At 36.0% G+C, this 13,462-nt stretch overlaps 1 protein-coding gene and 1 long non-coding RNA gene across 3 annotated transcripts in view; one reads left to right on the top strand and one right to left on the bottom strand.

The window, feature by feature from the left end:
* The window catches only part of ZNF451 (zinc finger protein 451), an 82,430-nt gene that overhangs the window by 14,964 nt on the left and 54,004 nt on the right, over window positions 1-13,462 (bottom strand). The window contains exons 11-14 of one of the 2 annotated variants that reach the window (XM_012002067.1): window positions 7,598-9,201; window positions 5,447-5,590; window positions 3,938-4,068; window positions 2,244-2,430 (exon numbers count right to left, since the gene is read on the bottom strand). In XM_012002067.1, the coding sequence (XP_011857457.1) occupies window positions 2,244-2,430; window positions 3,938-4,068; window positions 5,447-5,590; window positions 7,598-9,201 (2,066 nt within the window). The remainder of the gene's footprint in view (window positions 1-2,243; window positions 2,431-3,937; window positions 4,069-5,446; window positions 5,591-7,597; window positions 9,202-13,462) is intronic. The other variant, XM_012002068.1, reaches the window with a different exon arrangement.
* Window positions 1-13,462, top strand: part of LOC105555246 — a 59,854-nt gene that overhangs the window by 17,156 nt on the left and 29,236 nt on the right. The window lies entirely within an intron of this gene.

Here is a 13,462-nt window from a genome sequence, read left to right as displayed (position 1 = left end):
AAAAAGTTATCCAAGAAAATGATTTTTCTTTGATTCCTTATAAAGTTCACTACAGGCAATTTGATGGTTTTAAGTCTTCCATGAAGAAAAAATTTGGTCTTAAATCAGATAACTAAGCCTGAATATACTATGATTCAGTGTAACATTAAAAATGTAGTGGCTAGGAATCACATTTTCTTTTTATGGTAGTAATAATAAAAAATAGCTATTATTTGTTAAATGGCTAAAGTGCTTTATATACTGTGCTAAACACTTTACATATATCACTGTTACAACCATATAAATACAAAAAAATGAGGCTCCAAAAAAGTAACATGCCTGAAATCGCACTGCTAGGAAACAGCAAAGTTAGCATTTGAACCAAAGCCTATATCCTTCTTCATGCAGTGCACAATCTCTGTATGTCACAAAAATTAAGAATAAGTACACATGTGCATCCAAAAAGTAGTTAGTTCAAATGAGTACTGAGTATGGATAATTAAAAAAAAAAAAAAAGAATATCTAGAACATAAGAGTCATTTGGAACGGCATAATCAGCAGATATTAATAACCTATATCTTACCTCCAACCCTAATATACCCATGAAAGCCTACTAATATTCACCTCTCATTCCAAACATAATTGAAATAGAGGCAAAACCCTAACAGCTTTCACATTTGGAGTTATAAATGTTCCCAAAAGCAGAAGCGCAAGAGAAGGAAAGGGAGGTTGGCCTTGTGTGGCAAAAGTCAAACTTTATCTTACAGGATATTAAGTAGATGTTGAGGACTGGGAAGGGGATGGCAAAAGAGTAGAAGAGGTGTTTTGATTTTTGTTTGTTTATTTTTGAGATGAAGTTTTGCTCTTATTGCCCAGGTTGGAGCACAATGGTACGATCTCGGCTCACTGCAACCTCTGCCTCCCGGGTTCAAGTGATTCTACTGCCTCAGCCTCCCAAGTAGCTGGGATTACAGGCAACAGCCACCATGTCCAGCTAATTTTTGTATATTTAGTAGAGACGGGGTTTCACCATGTTGACCAGGCTGGTCTTGAACTTCTGACCTCAGGTTATCCACCTGCCTTGGTCTCCCAAAGTGCTGGGATTACAGACGTGAGCCACTGCACACAGTGGCTTTTGTTTGTTTGTTTGTTTTGTTGTTGTTAAGAAAAAAGAAATTCACAGATAGAAAAAACAAGTGAAAACAAAAATTAAAGAGGAAGTGACATAAAGATACAAGAGTTCATTTTCTTTTATAATCTTCCATCATTACTCTGCTTTCAAGAGTATAAAGAGCACAGATTACTGATTCCTAACTTTGCAGAAGTGAATTGATCCACTATAATCAGTGACTAGAGCAAAATTCTCCAAAATGGGTTTTCAATCAAAATGTACTTCCAAATATATTGAAAGAAAAAAAAATCTAGGAGGCAAGCAGAGTTGAAAACTTTAAAAAAGGCACACAATAAAAATGCCAAAAAGCCACTATTTTTCATTAAGGTAATTCATTAATATCTTCAAACCTTATTCATGAATTTAAATTATTAGGATATTTAAACATTAATTATTCTATCCATATTTCTTCAGAGATTACGAAAAAGAGAGGTATAGCTCAGTGGTAGAACATTTGACTGCAGAAATTATGAAAAATGAAAAACAAAACTTCTGAATCCTTAGAATTACATCTTTTCTTATATACTAGGAAGTGAAAATGGACATCAGCACTCCTTTCATTGAATAATCTCACAAAGGTACAGAAGAAAGTGCAAGGCCCAGCAATAAGATAGGATGTACCCACTTCTCTAAGGACCTAAAAGCCTAACAGCATTTCATTTTGTCACTGTCAACCTCCTAAATGATCGCCTTTTTTATTGCTTTCCGGTTTTCAACTGTAAACACACTGCTTTCTAAAAGACTGAAGGTCAATTTGGAATTTCAGGAACAAAGTGAAGATGTGAATTCTGAGCTCTTAAAATTGTAGTAACATACTATAACGCATGAATATATATTTTATATACATCAATAGAGATTTTATCTACTAGATCAAAAAAAGGCTCCAGAAAATTATTATGAATTCATCCTCCTCCTAAAACACTAAAGAATGAAAGTGAGATTTTAAAAAAAAAGATAAGTAAGATAGAAGTAAGAGAACATGATGGTTTAGTAAGCAGGCAACAGTTCACTAGTGGACAGCAGTTTATTGGTTTCTCTCAGCAGTGAAGTCTCCTCCTCTTGGGTGGTTTGCACTGTGACTGCAGCTGCGTACCTTTGGTGGTATCAGATATGCTATTTAACAAGGCACACATCATATCTCCCTCTAAGTGGTGAGGGTTTAGTATATGAGCTGGCCTCTGAGTCTTCTTAAATTGATTCTCTAGCTCCAGAAAACCTTGATCTCCTGAGAGGATGGTGAAAGGAATTTGCTTGGGTAGTTGTTCATCTAGACGGCCAGCCTAAGTTAGAACAAATGGCACAGGTTGATAAAAAATCAGCACGAGTTTCAAAACAAGTTATATCTATTCACAATGAACACATACCTAGGAAGGTATATTAAGCTTGTTCCCTAATCCCTACCAAAGTATGACACAAAGATCTCCTTCGGCTGGGTGAGTGACTCAGGCCTGTAATCCCAACACTTTGAGAGGCTGAGGCAGGTGGATCGCTTGAGGTCAGGAGTTCAAGACCAGCCTGGCCAACATGGTGAAACCCGGTCTCTATTACAAAATGCAAAAATTAGCTGGGTGTGATGGCATGTGCTTATAATCCCAAGCTGGATTGGATTATAATCCAGGCTGAGGCTGGGGAATCGTTTGAACTTGAGAGGTAGAAGTTGCAGCTGAGATTGCGCCACTGCCCTCCAGCCTGGGCGACAGAGTGAGACTCCGTCTCAAAAAGAAAAAAAAAAAAAAAAAAACAGAGAGAAAGACTTCCTTCATAAATTAAATACCCCACATTTAATCAAATATAAGATGCTATTAAATTATATGATAAGCTATTTTATGTGCCATAAAAAGAAAAAGCCAAAATGGAAGTCCAACAGACTTCACATAAAGTTGGAATACCAATGGGCTATACACTCAATGTAAGGGTAAATAAGAAATAAATCTGTCATAGAGAAAAGGTAAGCAAGGCAATTTGCATGATTCAATCTTGGCACTAGATAGAGGGAAAAAGAAATCTTTTGTTGTTTAAACCATAAGCTGTAGTCAACAAGTTTGCCGAGTAAATTCACATTATCAGTGTGACATGTAAGTCCTCAAGCAAAAAATGTACAGTGGGTCTCAGTTTGGCAGTTTCTCTAGGTACCTGGCAGAGGCAGAAGCAAATGTAAATTCTATCTAGGCCAACAGTGATTGTTAAGGTACCTCTTAATTTTAGAGATACTAAAATATGAAAATGTCTTAATATATATCAAATACAGTATCATCAGCGGGTGCAGTGGCTCACACCTGTAATCCCAGCACTTTGGGAGGCCTAGGCGGGCGGATCACTTCAGGCCAGGAGTTTGAGACTAGCCTGGCTAACAGGGAGAAACCCCATCTACTGAAAATACAAATATTAGCCGAGCATGGTGGTATGCTCCTGTAGTCCCAGCTACTTGGGAGGCTGAGGCACAACAATCGTTAGAGCCCAGGGGGCTGAGGTTGCAGTGAGCTGAGATTGCGCCACTGCACTCCAGCCTGGGCAACAGAGCGACACTGTCTTAAAACCAAAAAACAGTATCATCTCTTGATCATTTATCCCACAAATAGTTGAGTATCTACCATGGATAGCTGAAGGTTTGCTAGAAGTTGAGGATAAAGCAATAAAAATATGCTATGGGGTCTTGCCTTCATAATAGTCACAGGTAGAACCTGAAGTACTGAAGAATGGTCTATAACTCTCATTACAATTCAAGTGGGAAAAAAATGCAAGTGGGTGTGAGATTCACATTAGATTTTGAATAAAACAATGACTCACATGCATACATATGGCAAAATCAGCAGCATCTTTTCTTTTACTACAGCGAGGATGAAGGAAGAAGCATCCAATCCTGTTCAGGTAATTATAAATTTTACAGTTGAGTGGAGGCTTCCAATTGGTGTTTCCTCCTATTAATTTCAGAAAAAGCAAAAATGATAATCAAACAGGAGAGGAAAGGCCAAAAATTTTATCAAGAAAAAACATATACTAGAAAAAAAACTTTTCTAGAGGCAAAGTACTAAATCAGAATGTGGAAGAACTCCATCCGAGCATAAGTATCAACATCTTGTTGCTGTACAGTCTTGAGAAAGTGGACTAAATTCCCTGAATCTGTCAACTCATCTTAAAACTCACATGGATATTAAGCAAAATCAAAAGTAATGTGTGCAAAAATTCTTTGAATGGCATTATTCTGTAAGTGTAAGCATAAGTGGCTTTTACAAATGTCATCACTGTTCAATGCAGAAATGATGGGCAATCACCAAAGCTCAACTTACTAAAGCAGTTATACTGGCTAACTTATCCAGGTCAGCATGTTTCTATCTTTAATCCCAATCTTTCTCTTTACATGCTATTTTCTATCAAACACGAACAACAGCAGATGCTCACTATACTAATCCTCTGTAAACCAAAGAAGCCTCTCCCCCAGGTTTGGTCAACAATTTGTAAAGAGGTTTAGATGAAGCTGAACACTTAAGAACAGCAAGGATGAACCGAAGAGGCAGTTATGACATGTTGAAAATGACATTAGTCCTGTAGCTGAAAGGCCAAATTTCAAAAGCTAACTCTGCTATTTATTAGTTTTAAAACTTTGAGGGAAAAAAACAAAAACAAAAACAAAACATCTGCTTCTCTATATTTTAAAAGGGATAAAACCATAATAATCAGTAACCATATTAGTACAAAGCCATAGTGCCTGACACACTTTAGGTGTTGAATAAAGGCTTTTTCAATCAGTATCAAAAGATCCATGAACTGTTTCTTTTTTTTTTTTTTTTTGAGACGGAGTCTCGCTCTCTTGCCCAGGCTGGAGGGCAGTGGCGCGATCTCGGCTGCAACTTCTAGCTTCGCCTCCCAGGTTCACACCATTCTCCTGCCTCAGCCTCCCAAGTAGCTAGGACTACAGGCAACCGCCACCACACCTGGCTAATTTTTTTAATTTGTTTTTAGTAGAGACGGGGTTTCACTGTGTTAGCCAAGATGGTCTTGATCTCCTGACCTCACGATCTTCCCACCTCGGCCTTCCAATGTGTTGGAATTACAGGCGTGAGCCACCGCGCCCAGCCAAAAGATCCATAAACTTTTGAGTCACTAGATAGAGCTAACATTTACCACAGAGGCATGTAGAGAAAATGACTCTAGCAGAGTAACTATAATACAAAAGAACAATATTCCAATTATGTTCCTATGATCTATCCAGGAAGGTTTAAGGGGAGGCTTTTAAACTGAACTATAGTCTAAGAGGTGGGAAAAACGGTTTTCTTTTGTTTTTCTTATTAACCGTACCTTGAAAGCCCCAAATAAATGTTCCTTGGTTTAGATGCCCTGGTAGATGACCAAAAAAGTTTGACCAGTTATCAAAATCTACAAAGACTATATGAGTCATGGTTCTCAGGTAATCCAAATCTGGAAGCTCAACAATTTCTTCCTCTGAGAAGAGAGAAATATCAACATGAGTTCAGTAAGAATTTGCTAAAATCATTCTGATTTCAAGTACAAAAGATATTAGAAGGCTAACATGCAAAAATACTAACCTTGAATGTTACTCATTTCTATCTAAACCTTTTTGTGAAATCCAAATCTGTACATGACACCATTTACACTTAAATCAGATAAAAATATTGTGAATATTTCACAAATTTTGATTATATATCCTTCTTGCAAATATTTTCCATCAACTCTAAGGCTTGTTAAAAAGTCATTTATACAGGGAATTTTTAAAAAACATTAAGGTACTAGAAGAACTAGAAAACCAAGTTTTAAGGTTAAATAAGCAAAAACTACCACCACCCATATAAAATTCCAAAGTTACCTATTAAGAACATTTTCACCACCAGAATTTGGTTCTTTTCCCAGTCTAAACTGATTTATTAGTAGCCTTCTAGGTCTATGATTAAACACCCTAGAGAGCAGAAATAAGATCACCTGGAATCCTGCTGCCATAAAGCAGTGCTACAAATAGGTGCCAGTGGTACAGTGCCACCTCCCCCTATAAACACATCTTCTTGCTTCTCTCAGATTCTTCTTTCACCTTCCCCCATGCCCCAACTCTCATTCTCTCTCCCCTTTATCTTGTTTCATACTTTTCCACTTTGACAAGGCCTTAAAGTTTCCTGTGGTAATAATGCAAACTTTAGAATGTTATATTATTTAAAAAATGAATAGTTTCTATTCTAATAGTTCCCTCGAATATACTACTGCCATTCCCTTCCATTTCCAAGCCGCCTTATGTCTTTTCTCTAACTTCTCAGTAACTCTAGATTTAGATATTGCATTTTCTATCAAATGCAGACTAACACAAATTCCAAAAACAAAAAGTAAACAGAAGCACACAAAAAAAAAGGCCAAAGAGAATATAAAATGGCGTAACCAGTGTTTCACTGTTTAGAGTTGACTAGGTAGCTCATGATTTAATTATCACTGAAAATATGCCATGACTAAAGGTGATGTTAAGATCTACATACACTATAGAGCAAGAATGTAAAAATTCAATAGTTCATAAAAATACATTACTGGCCAAAATTTGCACATATTCTCACTGTATCCAAATACACTACATTGTATAACTCACCAAGAGTTAATATTTATTTAAAAGAATATAGATTTACGTCGGGTGTGGTGGCTCACACCTGTAATCCCAACACTTGGGGAGGCGAAAATGGGAGGATTGCTTGAGGCCAGGAGTTTGAAACCAGCCTGGGCAACATAGTAAAATCCCATCTCAATAAAAAAAAAATTTAAAAATAAAAGAATATACACTTAAAATTATACTCTAAACAAAACAAATCATACTTCTAAACAAAATAAAAACTTAACACCTGCCTAGACTTACTTAATCCTATCATATGGAAGACAGAAAGACTGGAGTAAGTACAAAGAAGGAATTCATATTTCAATTTTCCCCCTGGTTTCTCGCTACCACTTTAACTCTACCTCTAATTGCTATTTTAATTGTATGTTAAAGCTTTGCTTCCAAGTTAATCATAACAAAAATATACAAATACTGAAATGACCTTTAAAATTTCTCACACTAAAGAATATGGCCAAATAGAAACAAAAAGAATTCACATGATTTATCTTTTTAGTGAATCCAAATATTACAAGAAAAACCTAAACGATATTAATACTAGGATAACTTTGAAATCTAACTTTCAGAAAGACTATCGACTTCCTTCATCTTCAAAATCTCCGCACCTTTTGTAAAATAAAATGATATCTAAAATATATATTATTTAAAGCCAATATATACTCTTTGTCCCCTTAAGTTTAGAAAGTGGATAAATGTAGCACTAGGAATACAAACCCCTAAAATGTATATACCGTAGTAATTAACATATCATCAAGAAGTTATCCTATTTCTTGCTTCAAAATCGAGGTGGGTACATTGTAAGTTTCAATATTAGTATATGAAATTTGCACAGAGCTTTAAAGCCATACCTATATTCTGATAGCTTAGGTCATTCTCAACCCCTTTCTCCAGGTCTAAACTTTTTGAATAGTTTACTGCCTGTTTCAGTTTTCTCTCTGTATGTGAGGCACTGGCAGTAAACTTGTACAGCTTTGACTTTTCAGATCCAAAGTGAGCCACACTAGGTTTCTGTAAGAAACAATGTTTTCTATGGAAATGCTGCTGCGCACTCTCAGGATCATGAAATGCTTTGGTGCAGGTGCCACACTTGATTACGTACTGCTGCTCCTCCTCATCACTCTTTTCTTTGTGCACTTGATGGATATGAGTGTTCATGTCAGTTAAATTCTGTGTTGTTGCCGAACATAAACTGCAGCGAAACCAAAGTTTTCCTTTATCCAGCATGATTTGGAGACATCTACTATAATCTTCTTTTCTGTTGACTTTACAGATGTAACTCTCACGGCAACCACAGGTTAACTGGTTACTCGTCTCTACTACTGGAAAATCTTCTTCAGTTTTAATTGAAGTTTCAGTTTTTTCTGACACAAATACATAGTCTATGCTGTGGTGCTCCTCATAATGACTCAAAAATGCTTCTTCCACGTTAAAGATAAGATCACAAAGCCCACAGAAGTATTTAATCTTTATCTCATTGTCATGCTCATCTTGGCAATGTCGGTACAATGTTTCTATCTTATGAAAAGGCTTTCTGCAGTGAGCACAGCTGTATCTATGAAACTTGTGGTTTGCCAAAGACATGCAGTGCTGTTTTACATATTCCTGGGAATCAAACATATCTTCACAAATCCGGCATTGCCATTTGCCCCTTGGAGAACTATTTGCCAGGGAATGATCAATAATAGCAATAGCTGATGAAGGCTTGTTAGCAGTCAAATTACCCAATGTTGTAGAAGATGATGGCAAAGTTTCACCTTCTACCTCATCCATCTCATAAAAATATCGGTGTCCATTATGAAATTCAGTCACATGTGCCATGATAGTATCTTTCCTTGTTAACTCCTTTTTGCATGTCCGACACCAGAAAAGAAAGTTATTTAAATGTGCTCCTCCATGAATCCGGCTCATGTGTAAACGAATGACCCCCGAATCATCACATACCTTTCCACAGACCACACATTTATAACCCATTGTGTTTGCTGAGAAAACATGCTTTTCTACTGCATCTTCACTTGGGAATCGCTGATTGCATTCACAGAACCAGGTTTTAACTACTGACTTTTCTTTCTGGAAACAAGCGATACCTTCATGGCTTTTATCTTTTAAATTCATCTTCTTTTTTGGAATGGCAATGCACTCCTGTGAGCTAGATTCTTTAACAGACATGGTTCTTTTAAGTGATGAAAATTTTGATTGATCCAACAATAAATGCACGTCAGAAGAAGGATCCTTGTTCCCTTCGCTGCTATGGCAATAGAGTAAGACTGATTCTTCCACTGAGTTAATGACTCGGACTTTGTGTCCTGAATTCTGCTTATGATTGTGGGTGCTGGTTTCATCCACGAAGACTTGATTGCAATCTGGACAATAACCTCTTAATATGAATTTCTCTGCAACCTGGGTAATGCTCTTCTCAGCTACAGCTACAGGCCCAGCATTTCGACAACGAACTCTAAATTAGATAAAAAGAAATAGAAACTCTTTGAGAAGTATTTTCTAAACACACCATTGCTGCATTTTATTGCAGGAACTATAAAATAACCAATGTATATATAAGCACTAAAAGATACTTTTCAATAAAGATGCAGATGACATAATGATGTTCTATCGCCTCAAATACTTGAGTATTATCTGCATTTTATCTATTTCTAGTTAAAATACAAAAGGCTAAAACTAGATTAAAATTTTTTAAAATTCAGGCAAATTTTAGAAAACTAAAATCTGTGTCAAAAGCACTGACAGAGGACCTTATTGAACAGGCAAATTATTAGACTCTCCATGGTAATTAAACTGTATGAAAGAACACTATGGTTAAGATTCTAGACAACCCAGAACCTATTCTTTAATAATTGATTAATGTTGATACTATAAGGCTGTAGTAACCAAAACAACATGCACTGGTATAAAAACAGACACACAGATCAATGGAACAGAACAAAGAACCCAGTAATAAAGCCACATACCTACAAACTACTGATCTTTGACGAAACTGACAAAAATACACACTGGGGAAAGGACGCTCTATTTAATAAATGGTGCTGAGAAAACTGGATAGCCATATGCAGAAGAATAAAATTGAACCCATATCTTTCATCATATACAAAAAATAACTCAAGATGGATTAAAGACTAAGACCTGAAACTATAAAAATTCTAGAAGAAAGCCTCGGAAAACCCTTCTGGACAATGGCCTAGGCAAAAAATTTATGACTAAGTCCTCAAAAGCAAATGCAACAAAGCCCTAAAATAGACAAATCGGACTTAAAAGCTTAAGCATAGCAAAACAAATAATCAAGAGAATAAAGACAACTTATAGAATGGGAGAATATCGGCAAACTATGCATCTGACAAAGGACTAATATTCAGAATCTACTAGGAACTTAACAAGAAAAAAACCCACCAAATAATCCCATTAAGAAGTGGGCAAAGGACACGAATAGACATTTTTCAAAAGAAGACATAGAAGTGGCCCATAAATACTCAACATTACTAATCATCAGAGAACTTTAAATTAAAACAACAATGCGATACCATCTTACACCAGTCAGAATGGCTGTTATTAAAAAGTCAAAAAACAACTGGTGTTGGCAAGGATACAGAGAAAAGGGAGCACTACTTATACACTGCTGGTGGGAATGTAAATTAGTACAACCTCTATAGAAAACAATATGGAAATTTCTCAAAAAAAAACAAAAATAGAACCACACTTTGATCCAGCAGTCCCACTACTGATATCTACCTAAAGAAAAAGCAAGCATTATATCAAAAAGACACCTACCGTTGTACATTTACCACAGCACCATTCACAATAGCAATAATGAATGGAATCAACCTAAGTGTTCATCAACGGATTATTGAATAAAGAAAATATGGCATATATACCATGGAATACTACTCAGTCATAAAAAAGAATGAAATCATGCCTTTTGAAGCAACATGTATGGAACTGGAGGCCATTATCCTAAGTGAAATAACTCAGAATGTCAAATACTGAAAATTTTCAGTTCTAAGTGGGAGTTAAACAATGGGTACACATGGACATATAGAGTAGAATAATAAATAGACATTGAAAACTCCAAAAGGTGGGAGGTTAGGAAACAGGTAAGGGTTGAAAAATAACCTATTGAGTACAATGTTCACTATTTGGATGACAGGTACATTAAAAGCCCAGATATCTGAGCTTCACAATATACCCATGTAACAAAACTGCACTCGTATGCCCTAAATCTGTAAGTAAAGAAATAAAAATAAAGAACTGGTTAATTTTATGTCAGACAAATGTCATGCCCATAGTTGCTTTTGCACTGAAGAACTAGGCTCAATAAAACCACGTACTATTCCACAAATTAACTCAAATAAATCAACTTCTCTAGGAAAATAAAAAAATAGAAAAACTGTGTCTTCTCTTCACTACTAAACTCCAGAGAGAACAGACCAGCTACAATTTTATACATTTAATATATTTCAAAAGAAAAAAATTATACAAAATATGTTCTCTAATTATTTTGGAATTAAATTGGAAATGAGAAATAATAAAAATCCCTAAATGTTTATAAATTAAATACCTAAATGTAACATCTATAAACCTTTAGAAGTTAAGCAACACGTATCTTTTTTGTGTGTTTGGAGACAGAAAATCTTTCCGTCGCCCAGGCTGAAGGTCAGTGGCGCAATCTTGGATCACTGCAACCTCTGCTTCCCGGGTTCAAGCGATTCTCTTGCCTCAGCTACCAAGTAGCTGGGATTACAGGCACGCACCACCACACCCGGTTAATTTTTTTGTATTTTTAGTAGAGATGGGGTTTCTCCATGTTAGCCAGCTGGTCTCGAACTCCTGAGCTCAGGCAATCCACCTGCCTAAGCCTCCCAAAGTGTTAGGATTACAGGTGTGAGCCACCGTGCCTGGCGAAGCAACACATTTCTAATAAACCTATAGGTCAAAGAATAAATCAAAAGGGCAAAGATAACATTTTTCAAAAATGTTTTTAAAAGCTTTATTGAGATATAATTCACGGCTAGGTGCAGTGGCACATGCCTATAATCCCAGCATTTTGGGAGGGCGGATCACTCGAGGTCAGGAGTTCAAGACCATCCTGGCCAACATGGTGAAACTCCGTCTCTACAAAAAGCACAAAATTTAGCCAGGCATGGTGACACACATGTATAGTCCCAGCTACTTGGGAGGCTGAGGAACGAGAATCGCTTGAACTCAGGAGGTGGAGGTTGCAGTGAGCCAAGATTGCACCATTGCACTCCAGCCTGGGTGACAGAGAGAGACCCTGTCTTTAAAAAAAAAAAAAAAAAAAAAAGGATATAATTCACATAATTCACCCATTTAGGGTATATAATTTCAACTGTTTTTCACATAAAGATATGTGCAACCATCAATACAGTCAATTTTAGAACATCGCGTCATGTCAAAAAGAAAACCCATGCCCTTTAACTATCACCTCCCCACCTCCCTTTTCGACATGCTCCCCAACTCCAAGCAACCACTGAGCCCTAAGCAACTACTTGCTGTGTCTACAGATTTCCCTATTCTGGAATTTCATGTGAATGGAATCATATAAATGGATTTTTTGTGAGTAGCTTATTTCATTTAGCATAATGTTTTCAAAGTTCATTGAGGTTGTAACATGTAATCAGGATTTCAATCCTTTTCATGGCCAAATAATATTCCCTTGTGTGGATAGGTCCATTTTAAAAAATCCATTTGTCAGCTGATAGACATTAGGGATAGTCCCACTTTTTTACTATTATGAATAATGCTGCTATAAACAAACATACAAGTCTTTGTGTGGATATACGTTCACACTGCTCTTGGCTGTCAACAAGTAGAAATTGCTGGATCATATGGTAGCTCTACAGTTAAATGAGGAAAAAAGAGATATGTATTTTTAACTGAATAAAAATGAAAACACAACTTATCAACATCTGTGTGATGCCGATAAAGCAGGGCTTAGAGGGAAATTTATATTTTTAAACGTTTACATTGAAAACAAAGATCCAAAGTCAATCTAAACTTCTACCTTTAAGAGCTAGACAAAGATAAGCAAATTAAACTCACAGTTTAAAGAGCAGAAATTAATGAACTAGAAAATGGGCAAACAACAGAGAATTGCCAGGGAAACCAGACAATGGTTGGTGTAAAAATCAACAAAAATTTGAAATAGATTATAGAAATAAACATAAATATTTAAAAATATCAAAGCTGAATTCAGGAAAATAAAATACATTCTTTAAGCAAGAAGAGGCAAGGGTTTCTCAGGACACAGAAAGCATAACTATAAAAGAAGAAAATAATCAACAAATTACACCTAATGCAAAGAAAAGCTTCTGTTCATCAAAAGGTATAATTAAAAATATGAATATGCAAAATCACAGCTAGGAAAATATACTCATAAATATTTGTATATTCTAGAAATTCCTATATTCTAGATACAAATCTGACAAAAGATTTATATGTAGAATATGTAAAGAACCCCAACTCACTATTAAGGCAAATAATCCACTTTTGAAAACCGGCAAAAGACTTGAACAGAGATTTCACGAAGATAAACAAATGGCCCATAAGCACATGAAAAAGTGCCCAAGATCATTGTTTATCAAGAAAATGCGCATAATAAACTAAAATGAGACGTAAGAACAGCTAAAATGAAAAAGAGTGGCAAGATCAAATGTTAGCAAGGGTGAAGAGTAACTAGAACTTTCACA

Source organism: Mandrillus leucophaeus, unplaced genomic scaffold (assembly GCF_000951045.1).
Source record: "Mandrillus leucophaeus isolate KB7577 unplaced genomic scaffold, Mleu.le_1.0 Scaffold676, whole genome shotgun sequence".
Lineage (NCBI taxonomy): Eukaryota > Metazoa > Chordata > Mammalia > Primates > Cercopithecidae > Mandrillus > Mandrillus leucophaeus.
This window is presented reverse-complemented; position numbering and strand designations above follow the sequence as displayed.